Here is a 25,395-nt window from a genome sequence, read left to right as displayed (position 1 = left end):
CCCTAACCCTAACCCTAACCCTAACCCTAACCCTAACCCTAACCCTAACCCTAACCCTAACCCTAACCCTAACCCTAACCCTAACCCTAACCCTAACCCTAAGCTATTTTCTGATGTTGGAGACATTTGATTTCATGTTTAACCGAGGTTTATTTTTTCAAAATTGCGTTTCTCATTGATTTCGCGAGACTAGGAAGCTTCGCTCATCGGCCAAATGTATATTCATTTTGACGTTCATATGACGATGTCCAGCAGATCTTACCTAACCAACGCGAAAATTAAGTAGGGACATCAGCGAGAGACTTAGATCCAGGACAACGCCAACGATTACTAGCTACTTAGATTCTCGCACCTCACTCAAGTGATCAGAAATCTTTCGGTGGCGAGGCATGAGATATGTTGCAAATGCAAAATATTTCCTAGCACTATCCTTGCACCGACTCAACGACCTTCCCATCCTTGATAATCTCTGTGATCCATCCAATCGTCATCTTGCTTCTCGTTGTATCGGCGAATTTTTCATGGTCTCCAACTAAGTGTTCCTTGTACCACCGGTCTTCTTTCATTTTCTTGTAGTCATTGATATCCTTGAACACGACTTGGCTGAAACAATCGTAGTCGGCCACATTGGCCATTTGTGGATCCATTAAGAGACTCATAAGCTGACGGGTCTGCGATGTGTTGTGAACCTTTTGTTATACAGTATCAGTGTTACTTTCGTAGCGGAGCATTTGGAGCTAGGATTCTCACCATTGTCCACCGCTTGATACCGTACTTGACCATGAGATCCCGCGTCAAAGAGGCTGAAACTTGCGTCATATAATGCCTATACTCTTCTTCAGAGAGACTCTGTTTGCGATAGCCGAGAATCGTTAGACAGAGAAATTGGCTGCGAGGATCGTCTGGGAGAGGTGGTGGAATTTCGCTATCTACATCCATGGTGAGTACAGCACACTAAAGAAATTGGACAACAACAAGTACAACAACAACAGGAAGTAGTAACCGAAGGTACCAAAATGGCTATATACACGCGACAGCGGGTGATAGGAAGATTAAGAACATAAATTTAAGTCGCTGGAAGCGTGCAGCGGCGAATCTGATTAACATGTAGGGGCTTACATGATTGATCTATGCCGTCGATCCAGCCCGCCAAATTTTGATATTGAGCCCGCTGGACTGCTAACAAGAGTCATCCCGTAAACGACCCCTGGCGCGGAAAAATGCAGTTGGCATGATCGCCGAAGAGCCAACACCGCAGACGGGAAATCCTGCCAACCAAGCATCGATGGGGCCCACTAGCCAACAGCGTGTTACGATTAAACTGACCCGGTCACACCAAACCCGAAGCCCGATAGATTATGACCGCCCGAGGTGGGTCATCGGTCAACGAGCTGAACTTGCAACCATGGAGAATGCCCGTGGCATTAGTTGGATGGCAGGCACGGTGTAGTCTGCTGTAACACGCAGAGAGTGGATCGCAAAACGGGCAGCAGTTAATAATGTTGAGAAAAATATGTTGATACTTGAGCATCGACTGAGCCAGGCAGGCTACAATTAATAGGATTCTACTGACGTTCTTGAGTCACGCAACTGGCAGCCGCTCAAAATAGCCGAACTTCAACATACCCTCACAAAAATGGAATTGTTCATTGCTAGACTAGTATTTATGAATAGCTGGTTGACTCTGGCCTCGGTCGGCGTCGCAGCAGCAGTGCTCTTGTGTCTCGTGGGAACTGCGATATACAACCTGTTCTTCCACCCACTACGCGACTATCCCGGGCCTTTGTTATGGAGGATGAGCAGTTTCCCCTGGTGTTATCACCAGATAACGGGCAGGCGAACGCATATTCAAGCGAAACTCCATCTCAAATACGGGGATGTCGTTCGTGTTCGGCCAGACGAGCTGAGCTACACGAGCGCGCAAGCGTGGAACGACATCTACGCGCACCACCCGGGCAGGCCAGAGTTTCCAAAGGATCCTCGGCGCCAAAGGCGCAATCCGAACAAGCAAAGTGTTCGTTATCTAGTCGACGGTATGTCTATATTTTAATTCAGTTGGACTAATAAAGTGCATCGTCTAGCACATCCTCGGCGCGAACAAGCAAGACCACTCCCGCTATCGCCGCCTCCTCTCTGGCGCCTTTTCCGAAAGAGGACTTCGGCAGCAGGAAAAGCTCATTATGGGGCACGTCGAACTCTTGATCGACAACCTGTCAAAGTTCGTCTCGACCGGTGAGAAGCTTGACCTCACGAAGTGGTATAACATGGTAGTTTTCGACGTCATCGGTGACCTTGCATGGGGCGAGTCCTTCCACTCCCTCCGCGACGGCAGGCTGCATGCGTGGATCCCCGCTATATCGTCGACGGTCAAATTTGCGATGCAGTCCAGCGTCTTCTACGAGTTCGGCCTGGACTTTCTTGTTCCCATTTTCATCTCCAAGACGGTCCGGAAACAGAGGTTGGCTAATTACAAGTTTTCTGAGGAAAAGGTCAATGAGCGGCTTAGACACGGTACTGACCGCGGGGACTTTTGGGACCGCATCTTGATCAAGAGTTCCAACGACGACAATAACGGCGACGATGCAAGAGCAGCGAGCGAGGGCATGACTCGCGGGGAGATGCTCAATAACGCCAGCATCATGGTTCTGGCGGGCTCTGAGACGAGCGCGACAACGTTGTGTGGCATGTCGTATCTGCTTCTAAGCGACCCCAAGGCCATGCAACGGCTCGTTCAAGAGGTCCGGTCATCGTTCAAGTCCGCAGAAGAGATCACGCTGCTGTCGGTTGGCCAGCTACCTTTCCTTGATGCCGTTTTCCAGGAAACCTTGCGGCTCTACCCACCTGTCCCAACTCATAGCCAGCGGGTTTCGCCTGAGGGAGGCGCAAGCGTTTGTGGCAAATTCATTCCTGGGAATGTACGTCCATGCTACTCTCTAACATTTTCTGCCATCCCCTGTTTTTCATTTTGTAGATGTGTTTATCATGTCATTGATAATCAATTAACTGGCCACAATAGGTGAGTGTCGGTATTTCGATGATGGGTGCGTGCCTCGATCACAAGAACTTCTACCGAGCTTCTGAGTTTTGTCCCGAGCGCTGGCTCAAGGATACGCCCTTGGACTTCAGAATGGACAACAGGTCGGTGTACCAGCCCTGGAGCATGGGAACAAGGAACTGTCTTGGTAGCAACCTAGCGCGCGCAGAGATCCGCTTGATAATGGCGAAGGTTTTGTGGCATTTTGATCTTGGACTTGAAACAGACCTTATGTATGGAAACTGGTTTGACCAGAATATCTGGGGCGTATGGTTTAAGAAACCCCTTTGGGTGTCGTTGAACCATGCTGAACACGTCAGATAATGAGTAGACAACTGAGATGATTTGAGAACGAGTGGTAGTAAGATTTCAACTCAGCAATAGTATCAGTTCATTCTCAGCGAAGTCTTTACTTTATTGATGTATTTCTACCTCAAATTCAATCAACTCGAACCTTTACTCGACCGCAACAAAAACGCAACCAAGGAATGACGACTAGACGAAAGCTGTTTGACGACCGTAATTCTGTCGACATCCTCTCGGGCAAACTCCATCAGCCCCTTGAGCCGTTTCAAATCAAATACTACATCGTGTCCCAGCTGGAGCAGCAGCAAGTCTTGCAGCCGAGCTTCAGCTTCTGAGGAGCCACAGGTGTCTGGAACAACATCTGCTATAAGGATTAAAGTAGCTTTGTCGTTTATCCGCAGCAGATCAAAGTGGGCTCGGAGTTCTGCCACGCAAATCTCGGCATGCTCGCTCGAAGAGCCGTAGAAGTAGGGATCAGGGAGGTGAAGCAAGTAAACGGCCGCGTCCGTCTCGTTTTGCGGTGTTCCGGGCACGCGACTCTGGACCTTCAGCCAGCTTAAGGAGTTCACGCGTTGCGAGGAAAGTCTTGACTCTGTCTGCTTGATCCCCTCGCGTACCTGGACCACAAACCAGAGAGATGGGCTGCGGCTGTAGAGTGCTTTCGCCACCGCCGTGGAAACTGCATTCACCTGTCACCATCGTTTCGTTAGACACTATCACCTCGCAGCCAGCTTCAGAAGAGGAAGCTCACCTCGACTATGGCCTTTCCAAGTCCCTCTAAATCGATGGAAGAAAGAATATGAAGTACGGCACTCGTTCCGCCACTTGTAATCAATCGCTGGAAAGCGACTGCTCTGCGATGGAGCTTGGCATTCTTCTCACACGCAGCCGCTAGCGAGAGAGAGCAGTTTGTGGCAATCTGATATGGACTGGCGTCCTTTTTGTGATGTCGCATTTGTAGTCGAGTGGCCTCTGCCATGCGCAGTGAGGCGGGGACTACAGTTTCGGCAGTAAAATTCACGGCATCCAGGAACGATGGTTTCTTCACCAGCAGGGTTGATAGAGGAGTATGTGCTACGCTTTCAGGATGCGGCTCGCACAAGATACCGGCAGTCGCCGTTGTTCGCACGATGCGCCGAATTTGCTGCGGAAGCACACCAGTCAAATCGGCCAGGTCGTCGTAGGCTACCCTCGTCCTCAACGGGACGTATGCCAGGATCTGGAACTCGTTGAGCCACTGTAGACATGCTAGTAATTGTGTCTGTGAAACTTCGTTGTCAGTGTCAAGCTTCCCCCCCGCCCCCCTCCAATGCATTAAGGCACTAATGATGCTTGGAGCCGGCGTCGAGGAATCCAGTTATGAGTGACATACCTGTCTGACCAGGCCGTGGAGAAGCTCAACAGCTGCGTTTGATAACGAGACATCAGAAGTCGTGACTGAGGCAGTATCTGCCTGCCATGCCTCCGGATGAGCTGTTAGTCCGAGGGCCACAATCGTGTCCGCGCATAAATCGTTCTCGTTTGAAGCCATGGTAACTTAGGTAGATGCCGTTATCGCTTGCATGTGCAAAGATTATTGACGATCTAATGTTTTCTTTTGCCTAGAAATCGTGCTGGAATTAGGCTTGTTGGGCTTTCAAAGGCCCATGAACGTCGACAGATACAGGGCCGATAGCTGCTAGGCCCACCGAACGCGATTCTGTTCTGAAGTGTTTGCGAGATTCGTCGTATATCGCTTTGATCCGCGTATGGTTGTTGGCGTTGGTTTTCGTACTAATCCCTCCTATTCCTCCGCAAACCCTAGACGTAAAGTTATGTTGGATTCGGGCCTCCTGTTCGTGATCAAGGATGTGGAGCCCGGTGTCGCTGACTCGTAGCCCGAAGGCATGCCTCTAGCCCGAGGTTTCTTCGAAAGACGTTGCTACATTAGGTCCAACAACCAAAGTAACGAGTAGGGACGCTGGGAAACTAATCAAGGATCAGGCGAGCCCTGAGTCTCGTACGTCCCAACCAGGGATACGACCAAGAAAATAGGGCCGGCCTATTACGTCTAGAGGGTTCAGCGCACGATAAGGAAACAATTGGTAAAATAGGTAAGCCATAGGTCCCGTATATCCCAACCAGGAAGGCGACTAAGAAACCCGGGCCGGCCCACTGATCCGTCGCATTCCACTACGTTCTGGCCTTGGTGTGCTGCGTTAGCGCCAACAACAGGATACTTCACGCAGGGGTTCGTCGGCTAAGCCGATGCAGTTTTGTCCACCAGATCAAGCCGACCAACGTCCGTCGCGCGAAAACAGACTCTAATGAGACGAAAACCTCACTATCAGCGTTGGACAGACTTATTCTTCGGCAAGAACTGGAACTTTGGTAACGAACTTGTACCAATTATGAGCAGCATTGCTTACGGACCACTGTATCCGTACGTCGTACGTCTATGTACAGGGTTCGGTTCAAGCTTTCGGCAAGCTTTGGTCAAGCTTTCCCTCAGTTCTTGGCCTCGCGGCCCGCGGGATGTGGGGTATCCAAGTGGACCCCGCTGACGGAGATGATCTCCTTGAGGCCTTGGTACTTGAGTTGCATGGAAACGACATCACGCCCATGAGCTAAGGTAAGCCACAATGAACTGATGTTGTGATTGACTGGTCCTACCTTACTTATGTACATGTATTCCATTCAAGCTGTTTGCGAGACATTCATACTCCCACACAAACATAAACCACTTGTTATCGACTTTACGGACATTGGCGCACGACCTCACGCCATCAGGCCACGCGGGTCCCTGAGATCTACAATGGCATCCAAAAGCCGTATTGATGATGCTGGCATTGAAACGAAACTGCGTAACAGTTGTGACACCTGTTCTACAGCCAAAATAAAATGCACGCAAGAAAAGCCGGCATGCGCTTATTGCATCAAAAAGCTGAAAGTCTGTGTCTACGGTACCTCGAAGCGCGTCCGTCGGACACAGCGATCTCACAAACAGCAACAGCAACAACAGCAGCAGCAAGAGCATGAGAATCAGAAGCAGCGTCGACAGCGGCAACACGCAGTCAGCGAGAGCCGGCCGCCACGACCGACCACGGCACTGACGTCAACGGCTTCACCACCGCCATATTCATCTTTTGGCGCCATGACCAGCGCCGAGTTGATACCGGCGCAACAGACGTACCCATTGGTAACGCCAACGGACAGCGGTGAACAAGACTGGCCGGACTTTCTGACAGCCCTCATGGAACCGTACACTTCCACGGAGTTGGATAGCGTAGGCGTCTCGCTCGACACATTCACATACGTCGAGGACTCGGCTCTCAACCTCTCACCACCACTTTCGAGACTTGCCCAAAGCCACACATCGGATCGGACTAGAGTACAAGCTTCCCAGCATGCTAGCTCTGTTTCTGGATCCGTTACAAGTTCGAGTGACTTCATGCCCGGCTCACTGGCCAGACCCCATGGTAGCAGCACAGATGAGACGACTTTCTTCCCACCGAGCCCTCAGATCGCATCAGGGGGGGCGTCCTCAGATTCAAAGCACACCTGCGCACAGCACTACAGCCCTAGCCGTACGGGCTCCTCCGCCAGTCGACCAACCCGCCGCTGCCAGTGCCTCATGCGGTTGCTTGACTTCATGGCTCAGCTGTCGATAGAACCGTCCCAAGCGTGGGACGCTGCCCCCGATGGCGAACCTTCGACAATCAATACTCACTCAACAAGCCTCGAGCTCGTCAGCAAAGGTATCAGAAATATAAGTGACGGGCTCGACAAGATCTTGCAGTGTCCATGCTCTCATGACACTTTCCTGCTCTTGCTCGTCATATTCAAGATCCAAGCTTGCTATATCGACGCCGTGAACGCCATTACAAGCGAGGATGATGGCGGCGGCGTCAAAAACTTCCGGTTCAAGCTTGCTCCGCAGTCTTCGTGGAATGATGCACCTGATGACGATGACGACGACGACGATGGCGAAGACTCCGGGGATGAAGACCAGCGGCGCATCTTCATCCACTATGTACTTTCGAGATTAGCAGGTCTGAGGACTCTGATCATTCGACTATCCGAGCGGCTTGTCGAGCCCAAGACCTTTCCGAGCGAAGCACGCCGGCCAACAGTACCGCAAGGCCCTCCGTATTACTCAGTGGTTGAGGGCAAGATCGAGATCACGCCGTTGTCTGCGTCGTCGTTGTGCACCTTGGCGTCGGATTTACATAATCGGTTAAAGGGTATGTCACAGGCTATGTCAGAGAAGCTGCGAGAAGTATAACAACAAGGAGAGAAATAAATAAATAAGAGACGATGAAATGATATCAAGAGGTCGACCACTAGATAAAAATACTAAATCTCACTCTACAACTCGTGGGTCAGATTAGTACAGTGACTCATGCCAGGGCCGGCCCAGAATCAAGAGTCGCCTTTTTCTTCCATCCCTGAAGTCCATATCAGAGATTGCTGAACTGCAAACCAGACATATGTTCATTGACTGGTAAGTAGTGCTGTGTATGCTTCACTATTGGTTTTCCTAAACATAAATAATTTTGCCAGTTTGTACTTGATAGGATGCACCAGAATCAAATGTTCAATCACCAGGTACATTTAACGTTCGCTGCCTTTTATATTTAACAAAATAGCCAGTATTACTTTTCTGGAATTGAATTATGAAGACAGTCGTGATCGAACTACGTGTTTCACAACCAGATTTCACGGTCCTATCTTACGATCGTACTGATTCTTCATTTCGTTGATGCTATGCAAGTCAACTCAGCCAGCCGACATTTCCAGAAGGTTTAGTCACCGCTTATTCAGCTTGTGGCCTCGGTTTTATAATTACCGAGATCCACTCTCTCGCCCGCGCGAGCCCCGTTATTGCCTACTTCCAAAGACCCAAGAGACAGCAATTCACAGCATATCTCGATGCCCGCATCGTGAACATGCCACCACTACGCTCGCGTTCCCGTATGCGGATCTGCGGTGAAGAGCAGCTCTCGTGAGTTGCGTCCTCGTTGGCGCTAGAGACGCAGGCGCTCAATCGAGCCCTAGTGATAACGGCTGACCTTCCTTGTTGGACAAATTTCGTCGTTGGGAGGAGGTCCTGGGTAGTGTAGCCGGTGGCAGCGCGGCACAGCGCTGCACTAACTTCTCTGTGACTCGTCTAGTCGTACATCTCGCATGGGTTCTGCACTTCTGCCTGGGATATCGGGGCATCGCTGTGGGGGCGGCGGGGTTCGGCTTTGTGGGTGGTCGTGGGTATCTTGGTGCGTTGCGAGCGGCCAACAGCCCAACCCCAAAACCTTTCTTTATTCCCGTGGGGCAAAGTTGGCCGCCGCTGCGCTCCATTTAGCATAGGTAGATGTCTTGGAATACTGAACGATCGCTGGAAGCAAGGCTCATCAGAGAGACAAGGGCAGAGGTTATCTCAGACCTCAGACCTCTGCTTCGGAATGGGCTCACCGAGGTGTCAAGAAAGTACGTGCCGCACCGCCACAATCACCGATGTCCACCTTTCCATAAGTCAACTCGAAAAGATGAACTGCCGCGCCACAGCGGCGCGACCCACCGACCTGCAGGACAGCTGCGACCGCCTGGTCTACATAAATCGCCTGCACAAGGAGATAACGAGGCAGAAGAGGCAAACCACATTAGGTGCAAGGCAACCTTCAGGTGAGAGTATTTGGAGGTTGAAACACCGAACGAGACTTACCCGTGGCGGAAATTCCGCATCTAGATTTCCGGAGTTCCGCTGACCGGGCAGTACGCTTAAGCCGGCCAGCAGTTTCACTTTTGACTTTTTATGTTGGTTACTTCGCTCTTGAGTAGTGACTACGATTGAAATGTTATCACTCAATTAATTAGAATAAGCATAGCTTTGCCGGGTTAGCAAAATCCTCCGCATATTCGAACTAGGTATCCGTTCTTCAATAGAGCTAAGATTTTCTAGCAATAAGGCGGCGTTGTTGGTTTATGAACACCTTAATGATACCTCTATAGGCATGACTTGGCGTAATGGGATTCAGACCTGGTTTGGAATAGATTTTCATCTTTTATAAATCTCCATACTGCCTGCTCTTGCGTCTGCATCTGTGCGACCGTCTTGCTCGGCCGAGAAAAGTATTATCCGGGTCTGCTTGACGAGTCCTGAACGTCTCGAAGCCCTCTGATGTTAAGGGCGTCTAGCGCTCCTTCTTGGCTGGAGCAGCTCTGCGAAGCTTCAATGACACGACGTGGGGTGCCAAGGCGGACTTTTGGACTAGTCATTGTGATGCAGTTCGGATGGTTGCAGGGACGAGACGGGATGCGCGATATTATTGAATGAATCGAAGAACCAGGCGAGGAACTTGAGTGCTCCTACAGAAGGATCTGCATGCTTTCGCTTCGCACTGCATGATGTCGACCAAATGCATGGCACTCGCACCCGATAGAATGCGCTGCTTCCTGTCTCTTGCTCTAGCTTGAGCTATGGCTTCATGTATGCTAGCCGCCTAAACAGTCTTTCGGCTGTTCTGCTCTCTGCTAACAGCTCTCTGACTCCTCAGAGTCACCGAGGCAGACGAAGTCCCAACGAACGACAGTGGAGAACGAAGGCGCGCTCTGCTGTATCTGCTTGTATCATAACGCTGTCCGAGTTGAAGCCGTAATGGCAGCCTATGTAGATGAAGGGGCTGTGAGTCTTTCTGCCTAGGATGCCGACTTGTCTTTGGACTCGTGTCAGGTTCTGCCCCGGAAGCTGTCCTTGAGTATTGCTATTAAAAGAAGCTTGATTCTATAGGAGGAAGTGAGTGAGGGCTAGTATGGAGGACTTGGAGATTGGTTATGTAGTGTGCGTAGCTATAGGCTGGAGTTAGGGAGTATTCGTTCACTATCTCTCCATCTACTATGAAGAAACCGTGGGCGGCTAGCCTTCCTTAGAGCTAACATCCCTAGCTACTTGAGAACGTTGTGCTAGATTATTTGAACTAATATTAAACGCGACGAAATGCCAAGATTACCGGGGACTATTAATGATATGGAAAGATTTCTAATGAAATACATAATTCCGAGACATGATAAGGGTTGATTTAAAATTATAAAGTCGGGAGAAATGTGCAGGGTGGCCAAGACCCGGAAATAGACGGTATTAAATGAAAGAACCTTTAATACAAGCTCGTTCGGTAAGGTAGTCTGGATGATGTATGTTACTTTATGTCAACATGCCCTCTAGTGACCGGCATGAGAGCTTACGGAATTGTAATGTAGGCCTTACTTGCGCGCTTTAACAATCGTCTTTTTTAATCTCTGGTAGACTTTATCTTAGCTAGATCTTATTCGTGAGAAAACTAGTATAGAGGGAAGGCCTAAAGAGCTTGTTGCTGAAGTCGTTCACGAAACTTTACGCGCAAGTATTCGTGGTGATGAACGGGAATTTATGAAGAAGTCTTATTAATTGACTTATCCGTAAGCTAACTTATTTAAGCTTTTGCTAAGCTATAGACCTAGACTTCGAGACCATTGACATAGCAAGTAGATATGTTGTCGTGACCCATAGTTGACACGTTGCTTTTAGTATATTCGAAGTGATACTATTATTCTGGCTATAGGCCTCTGCGGTAGTAGCGTATCGCTTTCTCGAAGCCACGGAGCCTTGGTGTATGGAGCTGAGGTTAGGTGTGGAGTGATAATCGAGATAAGTGATGCTTTAGGAGGATGGAAGGTCGAAGCGACTGAGTGGCGGACCGAATGCCTTGTTGCGGAAGATATGCAGTCTACTTCTAGTTTAGCTTCTGGCTTCCCTGTAGTATTCGCGACTTTACCGTTTAGTGGAGCACTTGCAGGCCACTTGCTTCCATATATAAACATGATTAGAAGATATTGCGAGGCGCTAGGCTCTGTTTGTCTTGCTGAGATGCTACTGAAGACGTTCGATACGAGTACTAAGGGAGGTTCGGCCCGGTGATGGGCTCTTGAGATAGTATTTACTCGGTAATTATATTGTTACCCTGCTCACTCCTTGCCGCCAGGGGGTGTTAGTAATGAAACTGAGCTGGTAAGCTAAGTTAGATTATGGACACTATTTATAGCTCTGGAGGTAGATTGCTAGATGACGTCCCTGACTGTTGTGAAGATTCGATAGTAGTATGAATAATATCCTGTACTTTGAAGAAAATGTCTTGTACCTTCTTTTACCTGATTATAGCGCTACTACGAGGTCTCGTAGCCGAGATATTTATGCTTCTAGTAGGGTGCGCCTGAATTTGCTATATTACCCTACCCCGCTACGCTTCTAGGCTAGAAAAGTGTTACGAGAATAAAGAGGGGATACTACTCTACTACGAAAAGAACGTAAAAGACTTAACTTTATAAATAATTAATTAGAGCTACTCTAGATTTATGCTTTGAGTAAAATGAATTAGGACGATCCTGTAGTTAGTGGTGTACTGCTGGCATAATCCTACTAGAAGATTTATAACTATGACTTCTTAACTTTTCTATTTAGTGTTACCTAATGCCCCCTTATACTCCTTAACGTAACCAATAATCGCCCGTAGAGAGCTCTTTTCCCGACTTGCCTTAAAATTAGCTAAGGTTCTCCGTAGTTTGCGCCGTTTGTCGTACTAGTAATGCTGATCGTCCGTTGCCGTGCGCTTCTTACTGACTTCGGAGACTATTCTGTTCTTAAGTAGTGCTGCTACGTTTCCTAACCTCTCTTGGGCTTCCTAGGCTGTAGAGGAAAGCTGATCGTTGGAGGATGCCGATGCCTTAATGGCCTCGAGGCGACTTATTATGTCTTCTTTGATGCTTGTAATCGCTGTGCTAGCCTCGGCCGCTGCTTCTGTAGTAGCAGCTTGTTTGCCCTGCAATTCGATATCTGTCTCTATTGCATTCTTGATGGCATGATACCCGTTACGTAGGAAGTCTTGAAACGCTTGGAACTGGTCGTCCGTTGATAGATCTTTGCTTCTGACGGCCTCTGAGGTGTCCTTTAATTTGTCTAAGTTGCCTAGGCCGTCCTCTGCGATTTGTCGGTATTCCTGGAAGTCGGGGGTAGGATTATCTTTGACGATCTCGTTACCTATTGGGCCGATTGCCTTATGTTCTCCTACATTGCTTCTATCTTTATCGTTACTCGAATTGAAATTGTCATTGTAGAGAAATATGCTACTAATCCTACTGTTATGAAGTGAATGGCTACGATTTGCTGTAGCTTTTGTTCCCTGTTGCTGCACTGCTTGGCCCGATAGGCCTACTCTATATTTTAGAGATGCGGCGTCCTTAGGCTGTTGCCTCTCTCTACTTTTGGAAGTATTTTGATCTTGGGGACCTCGAGAATCTTCCTCGACTTTACTGGAAGATACTGGGGCGGGACTCGGGCGGTTGTTGGACTCGGAAGTCTGCTGGAAGTCCTGAATGGCGCTGGTCGCTTGTAAAAGAGCTGGTTTCGGGACAGCCTGGCTACTAGCTTGATTTGAGGAGCTGGCTATATTGCGCGATACTGGGGTAAGTTAGAAACAAGGGACTGATGTAGGTGGGTTGTGTTAGTACTGACGTTGCTTCTTTGTTTCTGAAATCTCTCGTGGCTGGATTTCTCGCAGCAGGTAGTGCTGTATCTTGCCTTTGACGTCCTTCTGGCGGTTTTTAATTACTATGTTAAACAAGGCTTCTGTAGACGTGCCACTCGCTGCGAAACCCTTCTACGAATCTCGGGAGCTGACGGCTCGTATGCCAAACTACAGATATAGGTCAAGAGGATTCGCGAGGCCGAGATGTGTCGCTGCTGTCTTCCGGTAGGTCTGTTCGTGACTGGTCTTTCCGAGGTGTGCCCAGTGGCTCCCGAATTTGGCCAAAAGTACTGAGTCGAGATCCTGGCGAGAGATCTTTGACTTGATCCACGCTGCGAAGGGTCTTCGGCGTCTCGTTCTTGGCAGCTTCTGGTCGTACGTCCGGAATCCGTCAATAAGATTATCGTATGCGGAAGCAGCACGCTCGCGTCCTTCGCTAACAACCAGTCGGAGAGAAGAAAGGAGATGGTCGAGGGTATGATTGGTTTCTTGCGTCGAGGACCGCGGCATCACTCAGGTGAACGTGCTGTACCAATGATGATTGATCTTTGACAACGTTGAGGATAAAGTTGTGGTGGTGGAGTTGAGATGAAGCCTTGCGTCACGTTCGACAGGTCAAGCCTCGACAGGTCGAGAAGAAAGCAAACGCGCGCATCTGTTTCTTTCAGTGGTCAGTGGCTCAGACGAATTGTCAGCAGTCGGTTGATGTCTAAATGGGAAGGAGGGAGTGAGGAGGGGAGGAAGGGAGGGTGCGCGTTGATGATATTGAAGTGGAATATTGAAGTAGGCAGTAGCTCGGGGTGGTACCTACCCAATTTGAGCACACCTGCATCTGAATGCACTTCCATGCACAAAGTGAGAAGTCACCACCCACAGATCCACTTCGCAAATATAGGTAAGGTACGAATACCCACATTAAATCAATACCGCAGGGGAAGTCCTTGCCCGCGAGCCTGCCGCAAATGGAGGTCTGAGATAAGCGCCTGCCTATGTAGTACCGCGGAAACTACACTTGTTTGCGGCAGCCAATCAAATTAATGTGCTTGGGTACCTGAGTATTGAAACGAAGCAAAGTACTCGGAAAATGTTGAAAATAAAATGAATGTGTTTTCTGAAATATTCCACAGTCATGAGAGTTTTCTTGGAATTCTCAAACATCGGACGTATGAAGAAATGAAGATATTCTGGTGGAAATGGCTCCCATTCACGCTGGCATCCCACCTAAATGTCAGCGAGAGGTACATGGGCACGGACGTGCGTTCCGCGGGCCGCGGGCAGTGGCGCAAAAGCCACTCAACTCACCTTACCCACTCACGTGACACTCACCTTACCCACCCCACACCCTCTTATGCACCATCTCCAACCTTTACATCGCACCTTATCTTGTCGCATCCATCGCATTGGAGGCGCGCACGGCCGAAGGAACCTGTGCCAGCTGCCTTCGACCCCCCACTCAAAAGCCTCCGCTGCTGTGTCCGTTGCTGCACAAAACTTCCCATCGAAGTGCCGGATCATTGACCAGCTTTCTTCTACCATACGAGGCACAAGTGCCTGCTTACCTTCCAGTGGAGAGTCCTTACTTAGAAGGTTCGTCTCTCCTCCGACGACGTAGAGCGGTGCGCAAAGCAATTCCGTAGGGCCCATACCTCTTGAAGAGCCATGACCATCGTCGAATTATACAGTCCTTCCAGTAATACCGGATTTTGATGAGGTAGGTATTACACAGGCAAATCCCCCCACAGCAGAGGCTCAAGACGTGCAAATCACTACCTTCTCCCATCGTAGCATCTTCTCGCCCAACCCAACCAAGAGCTCCTGTAACCACTGACCGCATCAACAGAGCCACATCCACTCCATCCGCCAAACCAGAACCCATTGCACCTAGCTTTCGAACTGCACAAAGGACAATTATCGCCACAAGCCCGTTGACATTGGCACGAATCTCGCTTACCTACAACACTATCACCCCGTCGTCATACGCCGCTAGCTATCGGACAGTCTCGCGATAGTTTGTGTCCAGCCCAAATCGATCAGTGTTCCCAGCAGAGCCGCTAATTTCATCGTGTTGACAAGTAGGGTGCGAAGCAAGATGGACTTTCTCGCTTGCCGCCTCGATGCCGTTGGAAGCAGTGGGCTGAGGACCTTGGTTCTTGGTGCGACATGCCTCGGATTCGGTCGGGGCAATTACCTCTTCTGTGGATTTAGAAGTTTAGTATATTGATATGGCTCTGACTCTGGCTTAAGGACGCTGTTGGTTTTCCTTATTAAGTCTCATTAGATTAGTAAACTATGTTAAAAGCAGAAATAGTGTTACCTCCAGAAGCCTTGTTGAGTCATATCTTTCAATAAACTGACCCCAAATTCAAAGCGTCGTTTTTTATACTTACGTAGGCGTTTATTAGCCTTAAAGTAGCAATTCTATAGTGGTACCCACGTATGAGGCTCTAATCAAAATTACAACGAAGATAAAGCCCATCTATTCATAGGCTGAAGTGTAAAAGACGGTCAGGCATGAGATATCAATACATGTATCTAGTAATCTAAAGAGCATCCTAGGGGGGCGTTAGAATAAACTGACGAAGCCTCTGCTTACATTTCCACTCGAGATCCGACAGCAATTAACGGCAGTGCTGGAACAATTTTGTCGAATCGCTTCAGAAGCTGCCTTGGCGCGGCACCCGTCAACGGGCTGAACTTGCGAGGCTCTTTGTTATCCTTCTTGACGGTCGCCTCGTTAAAACCTAGCCGCCTTGCCCATATATCCGCGACATTCTTGGACGTCTCGTCTCCCATTCGCTCCCAAGTCTGTTCAAACTTGACCCAGTCCCGTGAGCGGCCCTGAGGTAGCCATGCCCCATTGGTATGCGCGTAGGACTCAGGGAAGATGGGTCGCTTCTCGCTATAGCCGTAGACGTCTTGTATACGGTCTTTGATCACGTTAAAGCCGTTCACCTTGTCGTTAGCCTCGGTTGGCTCGGGCGTCTTCGCGGAAAGGCCGTCACGAGCGGCATTGTGGGCCTGTCGCCATCGAGGAGGCCTTGAACTCTATTGCCAACGATAGTAGGGTCCTCGTTGCGATCATCTAGCAGACTCATGTTAGCATTTTATGTTCCACTCTTTGTGATAGTAATCTTAAAGAGACTCACACTTGGCCCAAATAGATGTCGGTACTGGCGTTATTGCCGGCGTGATACGCCACTTTTGGTTCTTCCACTCCTTTATGATGTGGATGGAGTCGTCTTCTAACGCGTTCGCTCGTGGGGCGGTAATGAGGATGTCCACATGCGAGTGCAGCTTATCTACCAGCTGCATAGGCTTCGAATATACCTCTTGGTACTGTGGCGCAATATCTGCCATAGCTCCCCTCGTCTGGGTGGTGTCCCAGCCTTCTTTCTTCTCAATGCGTTCCTCGACCAGCGACCCCGATGTAATGGCAAACTGGAACGTCGCTAAGAAACAAAATTTATTCGCTTTTACGAACTACTTGGAGGTGCTTTGGTCCTTGTCCTTTGTAGTCGTCCCCGGCGGCGGCTCGAGGCCCGACTCGCAGGTGAGAATGATGGCGGCCGTGTCCTGCGGACTGTCGTCGCTGGCAGCAGCCGCCAGCAGCGACGACGAGCTTGACCCGGACGACTTGATGACCACCGCCCAGAAGCGATCCAGCATAACCGGCGGCGGAGCCCGAGAAGGAGCACCAAACTTGACGTCGAAGCCAAACACCCAGAAGTCGACGTGGACAATACCGCCGAACGGCCGAGAGACCAGCTTGAGGACCGCTGCTCGGCGTTGTTATGCGGCCGTCATGGATAATTATCACGAGGCCGTGTTTCTAGCACATACGACCATACCCATTGGAAAACTCGGGATCCCGTCCGCTCTCCCATAGATAAGCCAATGAGGGCCGGATTAGTAGTTGGGTCGGTGACGACCAGCGAATACCTGGTGTTGTATGTTGTTTTGTTTTTGGTCACGATGGAGAGGATTAGCTAGCAAGATCGTCAAACAACGCTAAGCTTATGCCTGTATGTAAAAGAAAGTGACGTAGCTAGTCCACCGTTCGTTTTTGATCTAGAGGTGTGGCACGTCATCTGTAGTCTAGACAATAAGAATGGCCACGATCGTATAATCCTTCCCAGATTTTACTAACAATGAGAGGGAAGGGAATAGGAAATGATGCACAGATGACTTTTACCGTCTCCTATTCATCACTTTGTGTCTTTGGCTTCCATTTGTTCGTTGTCTCGTCCAACATGCTCATATTATTCTGACATAACAGCTGCTGCTATGGTCTTTTGGGCATCTCCATGCTTCGATACCTTCAATTTCCTCGAACCACAAGTATGGACGAATGGAGTCCTAATCGAGATCGAAATTAGACCACACCGCATATCCATTCGGGAATTCTCCTCTGGGTTCAATTTCAAGCCCAAACATGAAGATGATCTCGTTTTTTTCAGTCTAATCGAACTCAATCCTTGACAGGGTCTAATGGTCCTCCGCGGCGGACTATGACCCCATCGGAACGATGACCGTGTCCTAGTACTGTCGCTGCAATGATCGGGGCACGTTTGTCTTCTTCTCCCACATGCGATCGCGAGCTCCGACCCACTAGATAAAGTACTCCTCGTCATCATTTGGGGATTCCTTTTGAAGGCGGTGCCTAACAACGGCCAGCGGAATCCAGTAGTCAGCGTTCTCCATGAACTGAGACCGGCCTCCCAGTCCCTCCCAATACTCGAAAGTCATGCTGGGTGCGTCCTCTTGCACCGAGATCTCTGGCTCCCAGGTTTTCTCCCCTGTTTCCCAAAGGATTTCGAATTCGAAACGATCGGCGTTTTCTCCTGAAGAGGAGCTGAGAGGGTCTTCACGCCTGTGAGACACGATGCCTCTGAGTTCCCATTGCTGCTCATTTGAGGCCATAGTGGCAGGTCGCGGTCTTAAGAATGGAGGACGATCAAGTAAGAAGTTGCAGACAAGCTCTTCGGGAGTACTGAAGTCTTACTCTAGCTGCAGACAGTTTCTCGGAAGATTCAATGACTTTGTGTGTGTGCCGACTTTGGACCCCAGGTAGCTGAGAACGGAGAACTTGCTTCTCTTACGTAAGGTGTCTTGAGGTGAGGTAATGCAGGTAGACGATATTTATTCGGTGTGAATTAAACCGTAAGGTACGTCCCGATGCTGCTCGTGTCTACACGGTACCTACCTTGTTAAGAGAGGAAACGTCCGCTTGAGACGGGGGCGAAACGTTGAGCAAGAGGAGGCACTGCCGGCGACCAAAACGGCAGGAACATGGTCCGTCTCTCCACGTGCATGTTCGAATTCCAGCGCATTCGCTCCTGCACCTCTCGCAACATGTCCACGCCCTCACCTCGCTGTCCGCAACTACAGAGATTTACCACCTCAACACACGAGACGAGACGACAATTAGATACACCGGAAATCGTCACGATTTTCTCCATTTACGAGCGCCTACTCCTCCGTCCACGTCTGGCCTGGAGTCCCCAGACTAACACACGAGGCCGGCAAGCCCGAGGCCCGTCCCGCCCAAGGCGGTCTCCAACATTCGAGATTGACGAGGCAAACCCCATCACGGCACTTTATTCCACTCGATTGGTGTCTCCCCATTCGAACGGTTTTGGTCAGACGGGTGTGGTGGGAGATGATGAGCAGTAGTGCCCAGAGATTCCAACGCCAGCTAAGTTTGCCGCTTGGAGTTGAGGCGATTGCCAAGTGAGCAAGGCGGCACAAATCGCAGTAAGAACGTGAGTATTGAGAATCGCGTGACATGTGGGCGACGTTCGACAGCTGACGGGAACCTAAAGCTCGACGGCAGCGCAGGAGTTGACGGAAATCACCACCCATACTCTGTCGCCGTGCTTCTAAGCCATCGTTCTGAGTTTGGATGGACATGCAGCATGTTGTTCGACCAAGAACTGGAATTGATTGGTCGTTAGGAACATCACCGTCTGTTGCGATACTCTCATTTAATGCCGCAGCCTGCGGGTTGCAGACCATGCGAATACTTTCTCCTATTCCAGGTCATTGTCAGTTTCGCAGCATCGAAATCGAGTCGATGAAAGTTTTTGTGGTTGTAACAACTCATGATAAGTCGGGGCTGACATTCATCCAGGAACGATAGACATTGAAGTTCGCATGCCCATCTATGCAAGAGGATCAAGTTACCGAGGAGCGTCAAGTTGTACGCTATAAGCCAAGGCCTATTGAGCATGTCCTGCCGGCACTTGGCCCGATCGAAGCTAGCCCCTCTTGATATATGAACCCTTGCATTATGTTGCCGAGTTCCTCGCCGTCTTTTCAGCCTCAATCGAGGCACCGCGTTAAGAAATGTCGAACCGCAACCGAGACGCTGGCACACTTGAGATAAGGGGTCACCATGGGCTACTTGGCTGCGTAACAGCCAGCTCACTTGGCTACCCAAGGGTGCCCATTGCGCCCATTACATGCTTAGTGATTGATGGAGGTTTATGGCCTGACAGTTCAGGCTTTGGATTGATCAGAGTTCGGCTCATCTTGGCTGCCCGTCGGATAACTTGGTGGTCAAGGTCTACTCTCTCTTTTCTCATACTCTCTTATCTTTCTTCTTCTCTTCTAGGGGCCGTCAGCTAACAATTTGGTGCCAACTTTGGCATGTCATCTAGATGGCTATCGTATCTTCCAGACATTGTTCGAGCTTCCAAACCCCAGCCCAAGCCACAATCAACCTACCCGCCTTGCCGCGGCCTGAATTCTCCGTTTATGACTTGATCCGACATACCTTGACCATAGAGTCCACCAAGTCAACCTTACTCTTCACACCTCCGCCCAGACTCGCAAGGTCAGCCGCCTTGAAGCCACGCCGCAATGATGCCGCTTCTTTCCAGACCCCCTTGACCGCGGACCCGACGCCGGCAATACCCAGAACGATGCCGAAGATGCCTGCGACGGCGTTTTCCGGGTTCTCCGCAATGTCAATCGCGCCGTACACCGCGTTGCCGGCCTCCGCCGCCAGCGTCGCGACGCGGGCGATCATGGCGATTCCCGTCACCGCCGTCAGCGCGCTACCGATGGCTGGGATGACGAAGAGGATCGCCGTGACGATCATGCCAATGATCCACTTGCGCTCGGCCTCCTCCAGCTCCTCCCCGATGTCGGCAACTTGGTTCATCGCCTCCGTCGCCGTCATGACCATGAACACCGGCAGCATGGCCCCGTCGATGACGTCTTCGGGGGAGGAGTCGGCAGGGAGATCGTTGATGTCTTTGGCTGTGTCTAGGAGGACGTCTGGAAGCTTACGGAGGTTTGAGATGGACTCCGCGACGGAGGATTTGGGATTCGGGACGTCGGCGTTCCTTTTCAGACGCGGCACGCCCGCGATAAAATACATGCCGCATGGGCCAAGATTGCAGCCGTGGCCGCTCCCGTTATCCTCTAAAGAAATTTCGACAAACTCAATGTTGTCCCAGTCAATGGTATATTCCTCTAGGATGAACTTCTTGAGCTTGTCCTCGTCCTTGACCTTAAGCACGATCTTAGTTAATAGCCCGGGGGATTTATCAAAAGGCAGGTACGCATAATCAACGAGGCTACCGCCCTATTTCCGGAAATAATTAAAATACTTATTAAAATATTTTAAAAAAAAGTTTAATATACTAAACCTCTACTATTACCATAAAGCGTCTACGAAATATTTAAACTTCTTATCATAGCCATCGTCCATAATTTAGCCGTACTCACCGACGGCCTTCTTAAGCATCTTGCCCAGAGCCCCGATGACGTATTTGTTGATGCAGTGGTTCGGGATGTTGCCTTGTCGTTGTGAACGTCGTCGATGTTGTCGTAGGTGCCGTCACATTTCGCGAGAGGCTCGGATACGTAGTCTTCGTTATAATAGTTGTCGTAAGAAGATGACTGAAGATCGACTGCCCAGTCGCTAGTGCCAGCCATATGCCACATATCGTAAAGCGCCTTGCGTGCGGTCTTGTGCTCATCCGTCATGTAAGAAACATACTCGGTATCGTTGTAAACGATGATGTCCGCCAATAGGTCGGACTTGATGTGGGTCAAGTATTGTTCCCTCATCTCTTCGATCTCGGCGTTTGCGATATAGCCCGGCTCGCCAGTGCAAATTCCGGGGGTCGCCTCGGACTTGACCCTCGTGCCTGTGAAGAGACACCACTCCGAATAGCAGTTCTTCTCCGCCATATGGAAGGACCGTCCGTAGCTTGTTATGCCCACCGCGATCTTGTTGGAAGGCATGCCGGCCTTGGTTAACATAGACAAAGCCGTTATGGTCTCTGTCATATTGATGTGGGATCGAAGGCAGTTTCCAGAAGGGCATCCGGGGGAGGTGAAGGCATTTCCATGGTCCCATTGACCGTGGAGATCGTAGGTCATGTACACCACATAGTTGACGAACGGTGCCATGACCTCTATGGGGTATGCTCGGAGATACCAGTATGATGATGGCGCCGCGAAGGAAATGCTTTTGCCTTCTGGCATGGATTTCCTTAGCCGTTTTATGAAAACAGCTAGGAGGTCTCCTTCAAGTTCACTCCCAGGCGGAGTTCCGTCGATATCCATAGCCTACTACCTGTCAGTGACGTATCCAAAGAGAAAACGGCAAACGGATCTGACCTCCGGATACTCCCAATCGAGATCAATACCGTCAAGTTCGTGCTCTTCAAGGAAGTCGACGATGTTTCTTTGAAATGTGACTTGATTTTGTAGGAGAACAGCGTTTCGCAGAATATGGACCGTGGCTGCGTCGTTGCTGAAAGCCCATCCACCTAAAGAGACAACCCTCTTCACCCCCGTAAGCTTCTTGAATCGATCGAATTCTTTCTGAATATTGGAGACGTTGATTTTGAAGTCTTCCGTCACGTTGGGAAATGCAAAATGAATATGGGTGTACTCGTCCGTAGATATTTGATCGGCACGCATGTTGAGGCAAGGTCTGTTAGCATTCCATGCCTCGAAGTAACCGATCCGTATCGGCCTCTCAGGAGCATCGCTCTTGACGATTTCGACTCCGCAATTAGAGATACCTAGCCCGTTGTCAGTTCTGCATTAGTCATGTGTGGTTTTCCCGCCGACAAGCTGGAGAGCTGGCAATGAGTCAGGGGAGAATAGTTCAACTCACACCCGTTTTCCCCTGGAGCAGCTGTCCCCGGGGCTCCGGACTCGGACTTCGATTCAGTGCAAAACTCGGCAGTCACACCGCAGTTGCCCCAAATATTACAACAGGCATTGAGAGGACATGGGTTCAAGTCGGCCAGGTCGGTGCCTCGTTTGGGTCTTTTTGTACCCGGTACCTGAGACTGATTAGCGTCTTCCCATCTGAAGGAAGCAATTAAACATGAACAGAGGCCGTAATTGTAAACTATAGGAGACGTGGAATGCATCTCCATAATCGGATAAGGCGGGAAATCCGGGGAGAACTCTTACTACTGGTCCACACTTGGCACTCTGTCATCAACGCAGTCAGTTGGGCGAACACCTCACGCGTACGTGGTTCTGGTAGATTGACTCTGAAGACTTACAGCTATCTCTGCAGGCATCGGAGGATCACCCTTGCTGAGGCAAATTTTGATATGGGCCCAGAGATTCTTGCAACCAGGGAAGTTCCAAGTCTTTTTGTTGAACTTTTCGATGTCGGACGCCTCCAGACCATGTGCTGCGGAAATGGTGGAGCATGTGTCCCCTCCATTCGTCGTATAAACGTGGCAGACACCATCTTTGCCGGGTTTAGGCCTCAAATCGGGAAGACGACCTCCAAACCATTAGTGATGGAGTACGACATAAAACAAAAGAACGGGGCATATGCACCTTTACTACAACAAACATGTTGTCCTGGCACCAGTTTGGAGCAAAGCGATTTGTCGTAGCTATTATACTTGGTGAAATCCGGAGGCGAGATGCCGCACTTGGCTGCCAGAGATGCGCACGAATCTCCAGAGACAGCCTGCCGAGTGATACAGGTTCCATCATGCCTTGATTTGGGGGTGTCTTGTGTCATTGTCTTCTTGTTGACGGACGAGGTAAAGTTGGGAGAGACGTTGAGAACGTTCCATGTGACTCCGGAATATACCTTTGGCAGGACTGTCATCACAGTATCGTCTGTCATACATTTCCCACAGGCCCATGTGATCGCAGCCTCTTGCACGAACGAGAAGTTGCCCACAGTGCTAGCTGCAACTCCCACAATGTAGTCAGCGCCGCGCTTAAAGTCGTTGTCGCAAAGCTCCATGAGCATGGAATCGGAGGCCCCGTTCTGCTGGACCTCGGCGAGGACCTTCTCGAGCAGTGTTTCATGAATACCTTGCTGGCGGGCCCGGTGTCCTGTGTAAACTCCCATCATAACATTGTCGCGAACCGAGACAAGTGCGAGAGTGGGTTGGTTTCCGTTGACTGTGGGTTTGTTGTTGACATAATTGATAATCTGCCGGCCGGCAGCCATCACATCATCCGTCAAATATGCCTCGGCCTTTTTACCGCCCAAGGCTAGACGGATGGCAGAAGTGACGAGTTGCTCGTTCGATGGACGGCTCTCAGGCGAAGCATTACCATCTCTTCTAGATGAAGGCGGCGACCTATCAAAGTCTGCTGTGCATACCCTGATGCTGGTCCTGGCGACACCATCAGGAAGATTGTTGAAGATGTTGACGCCGAATAACAACGTTTCGTTGCAAGCCTTCAGGCGATCGAGGTCGGCATAAACTGCCCACTTTTCAGGGTAGGGGCCGACATCGCTGCAAAGGGATGGGCAGCGTGACGCCTTGGCAGACGCAAAGACCTTCTGTTGTCTTTTCCAAGTGTCCAAGAGGCTGTCGAAGGTGCTGGGATGCAAAACGTCCGAGCGCGAGCGAGAGCTGTAGTCAACAGTCTTTATCGAGTCGGCGTAATTCTCTATCTGAGAAATATCCCAAGCTGTCGCCCTTTGCGTAATCGCGAGGCTCCAAAGAGCTAGGATGAAGCTGATCATGATTATGATACAGCTTTTGGGTAATCAAGAAGAGGTCGGGTTGCAAAGAAGTGAGAATTTCTATCGCTACCTATAATGGAGTGAAAGAGGACATTAGAAAGCATGCCGGCTGTTTCAATATGCCAAACTGAGCAATATATCAGGTAGAAAAACAATACCTCTCTGGATGTGGATGCGCTATATGGTTGGCAGTTGATCGAGATGCTTGCAATTGGATGCTATAGCTTCCGCTTTCATCAATGTCGGTGTCCAACAACTCTCGCCTCGTACGCCATTGTGTTCCTAGGCAGACTCACATGATGTCCAACAAGACCAAGCAATTTCACGCGAACTGAGACGTAGACTTACCATATACACCCAAGGCGGAGACGGGCAACTACCTGTAACATTGAGTTCTTCGTGTGAGGATGTCCAAGATCACCAGGTGTAAGCCGTTCACGGGCGCCTACAGGATGCACCAAACACGAGTGCACCACATTGCCCCGTCTTCGGGCAACGGAAAAGTAATACCTGTGTTCTTGAGTCAGGTGAACACCTCCGTCTATTATGCCACGCAACTGGGCAGCGGTCCCACTCTGCCCCTATTGCTTGAGACAGAAGAGGTTCAACTGGCATCTTTGCCTTGCTTCAAGCCAACCGATCTGATACAAAATGAAGCTGTTCCTTACCCGGTTCTTCCATCGGTTTTCTCCAATTGTCACCAGTTGCAAACTCTGTATGCATTGTTGTTCCGGATATGAAGATCATCTACTTGCTCGTGCTGCTGTTTGCTGCACTCGGCGGTAGCGTCAAGAGCGACTCGGCAAGAATTCACATCGTGGAAAAGTTCTACTTCTATTTTAACTACAAGATCGAAGGAATCGTTGGCGGTGAGAGGACGTTTGCTCCGAATTGTGAGAACTGTGATTTCAAAAAGGTATATTTCGATTTCACAAATCTCTCGAGGTGACGTGCTAACGCTCACGGAGTTTGTTGATCACATCATAACCAAGACCGGCAAAAACGATTTGAAGTTCGAAGAACCAAGCACAGATACAAAGGAAATGAGAAAACTCGTCACACAGTTAGTGAAACCGCCTCATCAGCAGAATGCGAGGAAACAGGTCAACATCCGTGATCTCATGCCCTCCGTCTCCGAGAAATCGGCTGAGCCATACAAGGAGCTCTACCAGAAGACACAAGCCTGGATCAACAGTGTCAAGAAGAAAATCGATGTTCTCGATGCTGATCGCAAGAAGGAAGCGAATAGATTGATGGACGCTGCCAAGATTGCGGTCGAAGATATGGCGGCGATGCGGACGGCCGGCTACAAGAATGCTAAGTATGAAGCTTTTTACGACAGGTTTCGAGGGAAAAAGAATGATGCCGGCAAGAAATACCGCGTCGATCTCTACCTGAAGAAGATTAAGCCTGAGAACAACGGGGGAGTGTCTAACTATAAGGAGATTGATAGGAAAAGCTGCGTCAAGAGGGAACTGGTGCTGCACTGGAGATGATTGAATGGATGGATGACTGGGATGTGAATGATGTTGACACGGCTCAAC

At 49.9% G+C, this 25,395-nt stretch overlaps 8 protein-coding genes across 8 annotated transcripts; 3 read left to right on the top strand and 5 right to left on the bottom strand.

The window, feature by feature from the left end:
* Positions 1-425: 425 nt before the first annotated feature.
* CCOS01_17080 (uncharacterized protein) lies at positions 426-939 on the bottom strand (the record flags this gene model as incomplete). The annotated part of the gene is made up of 2 exons (XM_060465214.1): positions 426-689; positions 751-939. 2 exons carry the CDS (start codon positions 937-939, stop codon positions 426-428), a joined length of 453 nt encoding a protein of 150 aa, XP_060304243.1.
* A 727-nt stretch (positions 940-1,666) lies between these two features.
* Positions 1,667-3,358, top strand: CCOS01_17079 (cytochrome P450; the record flags this gene model as incomplete). The annotated part of the gene is made up of 3 exons (XM_060465213.1): positions 1,667-2,014; positions 2,082-2,915; positions 3,017-3,358. The coding sequence occupies 3 exons, from the start codon at positions 1,667-1,669 to the stop codon at positions 3,356-3,358; spliced, it is 1,524 nt and encodes a 507-aa protein (XP_060304242.1).
* A 119-nt stretch (positions 3,359-3,477) lies between these two features.
* On the bottom strand, positions 3,478-4,871 carry CCOS01_17078 (O-methyltransferase; the record flags this gene model as incomplete). The annotated part of the gene is made up of 3 exons (XM_060465212.1): positions 3,478-4,029; positions 4,092-4,577; positions 4,713-4,871. The coding sequence occupies 3 exons, from the start codon at positions 4,869-4,871 to the stop codon at positions 3,478-3,480; spliced, it is 1,197 nt and encodes a 398-aa protein (XP_060304241.1).
* Positions 4,872-6,473: 1,602 nt separating this feature from the next.
* On the top strand, positions 6,474-7,604 carry CCOS01_17077 (uncharacterized protein; the record flags this gene model as incomplete). The annotated part of the gene is made up of 1 exon (XM_060465211.1): positions 6,474-7,604. The coding sequence occupies one exon, from the start codon at positions 6,474-6,476 to the stop codon at positions 7,602-7,604; it is 1,131 nt and encodes a 376-aa protein (XP_060304240.1).
* A 7,253-nt stretch (positions 7,605-14,857) lies between these two features.
* CCOS01_17076 (uncharacterized protein) lies at positions 14,858-16,182 on the bottom strand (the record flags this gene model as incomplete). Its single annotated transcript, XM_060465210.1, has 5 exons — positions 14,858-15,058; positions 15,258-15,288; positions 15,464-15,852; positions 15,915-15,952; positions 16,017-16,182. 5 exons carry the CDS (start codon positions 16,180-16,182, stop codon positions 14,858-14,860), a joined length of 825 nt encoding a protein of 274 aa, XP_060304239.1.
* Positions 16,183-16,343: 161 nt separating this feature from the next.
* Positions 16,344-17,504, bottom strand: CCOS01_17075 (uncharacterized protein; the record flags this gene model as incomplete). The annotated part of the gene is made up of 3 exons (XM_060465209.1): positions 16,344-16,635; positions 17,254-17,278; positions 17,480-17,504. The coding sequence occupies 3 exons, from the start codon at positions 17,502-17,504 to the stop codon at positions 16,344-16,346; spliced, it is 342 nt and encodes a 113-aa protein (XP_060304238.1).
* A 2,120-nt stretch (positions 17,505-19,624) lies between these two features.
* CCOS01_17074 (uncharacterized protein) lies at positions 19,625-23,851 on the bottom strand (the record flags this gene model as incomplete). The annotated part of the gene is made up of 6 exons (XM_060465208.1): positions 19,625-20,461; positions 20,605-21,453; positions 21,505-21,914; positions 22,010-22,206; positions 22,378-22,639; positions 22,696-23,851. The coding sequence occupies 6 exons, from the start codon at positions 23,849-23,851 to the stop codon at positions 19,625-19,627; spliced, it is 3,711 nt and encodes a 1,236-aa protein (XP_060304237.1).
* Positions 23,852-24,587: 736 nt separating this feature from the next.
* CCOS01_17073 (uncharacterized protein) lies at positions 24,588-25,347 on the top strand (the record flags this gene model as incomplete). Its single annotated transcript, XM_060465207.1, has 2 exons — positions 24,588-24,744; positions 24,920-25,347. The coding sequence occupies 2 exons, from the start codon at positions 24,588-24,590 to the stop codon at positions 25,345-25,347; spliced, it is 585 nt and encodes a 194-aa protein (XP_060304236.1).
* Between the last annotated feature and the right edge of the window lie 48 nt (positions 25,348-25,395).

This window comes from Colletotrichum costaricense (assembly GCF_030867565.1).
Source record: "Colletotrichum costaricense strain IMI 309622 chromosome Unknown Scaffold_40.1, whole genome shotgun sequence".
In the NCBI taxonomy this organism is placed as follows: Eukaryota; Fungi; Ascomycota; class Sordariomycetes; order Glomerellales; family Glomerellaceae; genus Colletotrichum; species Colletotrichum costaricense.
The sequence above is the reverse complement of the archived record's forward strand: the minus strand, read 5'-3'. Positions and strand labels throughout refer to the sequence as shown.